Genomic DNA, 6,006 nt, shown 5'->3' on the forward strand with positions numbered 1-6,006 from the left:
TGAGACGGACTGAAATGATCATAGATACATTTCCCCTTTCAACTGCCAATAATAGTAGGAAATGATTTCGTGAGACAGGACTGTACCGCTGAGGTTTCAAAATGCACTTCTTCTCAGGTCCCATGCGTTCTTCACTGCATTGCTTCACTGATTCTGTCATCAAGCATTGCCCCACAACACTGAGGGCATCTAGACCCTCATTGAGTGCTTATCAGAGTTTAAAAGATTTCAAAAATCCTTAGTCATCACTTTTTCTTTTTTCTTTTATCCTTTTCTTTCTCTTCTTTTTCCTTTAACGCTTTCTTCTCTTTCTTCTTCTCATCCTTGGCCTCCTTATACTTCCACTTTGGAGGCTCCAGGTAACCTTTCTGCCTTTTATTCTTCTTCACTTTCTTTGGGGTGGGCTCAGAGGATTTAGTGACTTTGATCTGTGGGATACAGCCCGAGGGGAAAACACTGTTGCGCCTTGACGCTACGCTACGAGGGATGAATGTGCGCATACCGGACTGAGCAATGGACAGCACACTTCCACGCCTCTCTGTATCGGCACAGCAGGACACAGAGACGGACTCGACAGAGTGGGTAGATGGAGAAAAGCTGGAGATGGAGCTGTTTCGATGGCACAGTGAACTCTCCTCCAGCTGTTTCTCTGAGTGCTTCTGCATCAGCTCAGCCACAGCCAGCCGACGTTTACCTACCTGTGGAGGGCTGCTCGGGCAAAGCGGGCGTGTGGCTGTGGCTATGAGCGGGCTGTGTAGGCTGGTGGTCATTCGCACCATGTGATCCATGACGCCATTTTCCTGTGGGTCGCGTGGGAAACTGAAACCGAACGTACTCTTGAGATGATGAGTCAACTTCTGGCCAGCACTCTTATTGGCTGTTGTTTTGCTGACCAGCAACTTAAGGTTGGGCCACTCTGGGACGTAGGTGTCACAGAACTGTTCCGCTGTGGGATGGAGTACAAGGTGGCGCAGACGTGTCAGTGTGTCAAAGCGACCTGTTTTCAGTGCCCAGTCACGTGCACATTTACCACGGTTGGTGTCTACAGCATTTAAATCAGCACCTAAGATAGAACAATACAGAGAATTAAAAAAAAGAATATTGTGTATTAGAGGATGCTGCTGAAGCAGAGTACAGCTGGACATTTAAAGATTACATTAAAATGTGCACATTGACAGGCCTGAGTAATTTAAAGAATAATGTGGAGAGAACAGGAAAGTCATGTCATGCAAACAGATTGAGATTAGTTTAGATGCACAATTATTTTAGGTATAAAAAAAAAGAAAGTGTTTGTCTAAAATGCTGTCAGAAGAACTAATTTTGCACCTTGCCACGGATCTTATGCGTGGCTGCTTAATTAATCCAATAGGTGCTACTGAGGTGAACTGGGTCTATGCCAGCATATGCCATTCTTGATTGGCTATGTGGGCCATTTGGTGATTTATTGTCTCTCCCAACCAAGTGATATGATAAACATATAAGCAGTATGTGAAATGCTCATACCTCAGAGATAATTTCCAGCATATCAGCATGGGTATTCAATTACTAACCGTGCATTATAAGAGCTGCCACCACATCAGTCCTGCCCTGTATGGCAGCTTTAATGAGGGCAGTGAATCCTCTGTTGTCTCTGATCTCTGTCTCTGCTCCAGGGAAGTAATTCATGATGTAGTTACATATGGAGACATTACCTGTGTACAGAAAGATTTAAAACGTTTTCACATTGTATTTCCGAAGATATACAAAATAAAGAAATGGGGTGAATTCCCTAAACAGTAAATAGTAACCTTAAATAGTATTTAACATAACTTTAACATTTATACAAATACACCTCCATTTTATGTAAATTATACTTATTGAACAATATTCACAAAACTCAACAATATTAGGCTGTAAATACTGTAACGCTATGACTGCCAGCAGAATCCAGGCCGTAGCTCCTCTAACAACCATCCAAAAAAGTGAATTGACATCACACGGTAACTGACCAGCTTGAGCAGCGATCATTAGAGCAGTGTTGCCGTCATTGTCTTGGTGGTTAATGTCCAGGTGTGGACAGCCGTGCAGCTCATAAACAATCGGAAGAAATCCTTTATATGCAGCCACCATCAGTCCATTCTAGAAGAGAATCATGTTATAAGGACCTCTATCAATTTACAGTTAAAAAGGTTAGAGACAGACTGCAGCACATGGTCACTCCACACCAACAGGCAACACTTTCATAATCAATCAATCCATAATAACCCAGCAACACTTTTCGAGGCATATTTTTGTTCAGGAATTTCCAACGATCATTTAATAAGGGTTTTTTGATTCATGATTACAATAAGGTCTGTTAATATTCCTTAAATTGACTTCACATGCTGTTAAATTTCAAATGAAATCCAGTCATACCTCAAATATGAATTTTGTTAACAAGTTGCTACATAAAGACTGCAATGGTTGTCCAAGTTGTAGTTTAAACTAAACATAAAAGTCTCTTCAAGAAATACCTCAGACCCCATTTTACTCTACATTTGAAACTCCCATAGAAAACCATGTTGAAATAGCCTTTATCGATGACCTACAAATTTGTTTAAAACATTGGTCACACTTTATATTAGGTGGCCTTAACTATACTTAACCGTTTGATGCAATATACTTATTACATACATAGATACATCTGGGTGCATTTAAATAAGATTTGTTGTTGCACTGTTTACGTTTCTTCTAACTGTAATCCAAACCCTTACCCCCGAACTCTAACCCTACATTTACTCCTAACCACAAACAGTAAATGTGGGAATTTTACAGAACATTTATTACACAATAAACCCATAGTCTTCTTGTAGGTATAACATGTTAGTAGTTAAGGCCATCTAATATGCTCCCCATGTGCATTCTATGTAGGCTACTTAATATGGTAATTGCAATAATAACTAGGTACTAACCCTGAACTTACCACTAAACCTACCTTTAACCCATGTTGTTACCTTATATTACCCAGTACATTCTTAGGCAAGTACTGTAAAATAAAGTGCTACCAATACGAAGGTAGACCAAAACATCAATGGTTGACAATGATGTTATATATTTGTAATGAAAGGTTGAAAAGTTATTTTTAATGGATTACCTCAATCTTTCATAGCTCACTCCTAAAAAAAACTATTGCCATAGCAACTGACCTTTCTGCTCAGTGATTAGACAGTCAGTGCCATGCTCTTTAGTACTAATTTGCAATATCTTATAAAATCTTACCCAGCCATTAATGTCAACTTCCATGACCTCATCATGGGTCACACCACGTTCCAACACTCTCTTCAGTGCTTCTGTATCGTTTTGGACACACGCCTCATATAGTGTGTTGGCAGTTCCCTTTTTCCTGTTCTCTTGTTCATAATCAGGGAGAACAGAGTCATCAGAGAGCAAACTTCCAGAGTCAGACTCTTCCAACAATGATATTTCATCGTCAGCTGGGCCTGACCCCAGGTTTGGGTCCTCAAAGGCAGAGCTATGAACTGCTGCCATGTCTCAGAGTTTAATGTTGTCTACATCATCTTTTCTGCCGTTTGAGGAAAGTGTTCCAATGCGACTGTAGTAGGTCAGCAACTTGAGGTGAAGGAATGCACTCCAAGTGTTTACGGCCCCTGTATTGAGGCAAACAGACCAACAGAGATAAACCACAAGACTCTCTAACCAAGTGAGAACCTTCATAAAAATAATTAATTTGCAGCGATTGCAACTATTACAGTTCAATTGACTCAAAAGCTTCTGATGCGAGAAAATTGGGAGTTTTAATAGCTCTGGATTTAGCCTGGGAGAGCTGTGCTTTAATTGTCAGGGCTAAATCTGGTCTGCTCAGGCTTAAAATACACAGAGACCAATAAACAGGCTTACGTACTCTTTAAAAGCATGTTACCTCAGTGAACTGTAGCATTAATATATATACATTTATACAGCTATTTTAAGTTGTAAACATATTTAGTTTTGCTACAAAACTGGTATTTCTATTTGTCAAAACAGCAATAAATAAAACATTTCTCCAGTTGTGCATGTCACAAGGCAAAATATAGCAAAATACAATCCAAAGATTACAACAATACAGCAATAAACATTCTCTTTAGAGCTCTAGTGTACCAATATGACGCTCTTTTTTTACTTTATTTAACAGAGATATTGTATAAATATGGAGTATAACTCACCTGTGTCCACCTTTCAGAAGAAAAGAAGAGCCTTCGGTGAGCACTGCTACTTTGAATCAACTTTCACGTCCTTATTATCAGAAACCTCAGCTCCCAGAAAATACAACAGACAGCTTCATGTCTTTGTAGTGCATGTGTGTATGTGATCCTATAGAGGTGTGTATACATGCTCCGTAACACCTCAGGTTTAGACTAATGCCTTTCAGGATCAGAAAGGACCCAACACAGGCACTGGAAGCGTAATCACCTTTCACACTTACACACACACACACACACACACACACACACACACACATTTACTTAGCTATCTAAATGGGGACATTGCATAGACTTCTATTCTTTTTATGCAGCTACTTATAAATACTATAACCCAACTTTCTGCATTTAAAAAAAAAAAGTTTGACAACTGTACTTTATTTTTATATTACACACTCAAAATGGTCTCCTTTTCTTTCTCTCTGTCTCATACTGACAAACATTTAAATATAAAAATTAGGTAACGCTTTAGATTACAGCCTGGAAAGTACTATGTAATTATGCATTTATAAAGCCTATACAGGTTCACCATTATTTCAAAAAGGTACGCAGTATATGTTCTTGCTAAATTGATCCCAAATGTAAGATTGTTATATCATAATAGTAGAATAAGTACCCCTTAGTTCTATAATACTTACAGTATAAATAATTTAATTCTCCTGGTTGTTACCCCTTTATTACCCAAACTTAAAATATTGTTCCCTTATACTTATATTGTAAGTACATTATAGGTACACTATAATTAGTAATTACCGAAGGTTACGCTGTAAAATTGCTTTAATTACGCAGTACTTTACGGGCTGTAATCTAAAGCGTTACCAAAAATTATTATGACTCCAATGCTGATAAAGTTAAACATGCAGTGGGTGTGTTTCAGGACTTTGTGTGTTTTTGTCTTATATATTGCTTGTTTTATGTCACTGGCAATTTAGTTCAGAGGATTATATGGAATGTGAAGCTGTCTTTGATCAGATATCAGGAAACTTTTTACTTTAACTTCACTACATTTGAAAGACAAATATCATACTTTTTACTCCACTACATTTCTGTCAAGGTCCTTGAGTAGAAAGTAGTAACGTCAGTCAGGGGATGATTTTGGTTGGAGGGGTTGCATTATGGTTGGAAATGAAAGTCGGGTTGACGTCACAACCTGACGTCAGAACACTACATCGTATTGACGTCAGAACCCGACTCATGTTGGTTTCTGAAGTCAACCCGATTTTCATTTTCAACCGCAATACAACGTCTGTCCAATGTTGGAGATTAACGTCAATCTGACGTTAGATTCTGACATCAACCTCATTTTCCTTTTCTATTTCATTAATAATAGAATTTAATTAGAATAGAATTTGTTGTACAGAACTGTATAAAAAGAAAACATTTTTATTATTATTTTCACGTAACTGAACTCTGCTACTTTCTCAAATGAATTATTATTTTTTTAAGAACCTTTCAACATTTATAGATTGTTTAGACACTATTTACTATGCTTATTGAAATGTTTTCCTTATGGGGACAAGGATAATAGATCTAGAATATCCGTCCTCAAACAAGCACATTGTTTTTATATCATGTCGGTGGCCTCTCACTGACTTGTTGTTCTAAATTTAAGTTAATTAAACTAACCCTAAGGAAGAACCCTAATCCTAACCTTTGGGACTTGTACATGTTAAATAAGACTTTATTTAATTCCTTCCTTTATTTATGTCTGAGATTGGAGGTTTGTAGAACAACATGTTGAGTCCTTTCTCTTGTTTCCTCACGTTTCTCTCTCTCTCTTTCTCTCTCT

The 6,006-nt window shown here is 38.1% G+C and overlaps 1 protein-coding gene across 1 annotated transcript; it reads right to left on the reverse strand.

Annotated features, from left to right (window-relative positions):
• Nucleotides 1-245: 245 nt before the first annotated feature.
• Nucleotides 246-4,379, reverse strand: ankrd33ab (ankyrin repeat domain 33Ab). The gene is made up of 5 exons (XM_056253687.1): nt 4,182-4,379; nt 3,238-3,626; nt 1,989-2,118; nt 1,551-1,691; nt 246-1,063 (listed from the first exon to the last, which is right to left on the reverse strand). The coding sequence occupies exons 2-5, from the start codon at nt 3,505-3,507 to the stop codon at nt 246-248; spliced, it is 1,359 nt and encodes a 452-aa protein (XP_056109662.1). The 5' UTR covers nt 3,508-3,626; nt 4,182-4,379.
• Between the last annotated feature and the right edge of the window lie 1,627 nt (nt 4,380-6,006).

This window comes from Rhinichthys klamathensis, unplaced genomic scaffold, assembly GCF_029890125.1.
Source record: "Rhinichthys klamathensis goyatoka isolate OS25496 unplaced genomic scaffold, OSU_Roscu_1.1 h1tg000109l_1, whole genome shotgun sequence".
NCBI lineage: Eukaryota > Metazoa > Chordata > Actinopteri > Cypriniformes > Leuciscidae > Rhinichthys > Rhinichthys klamathensis.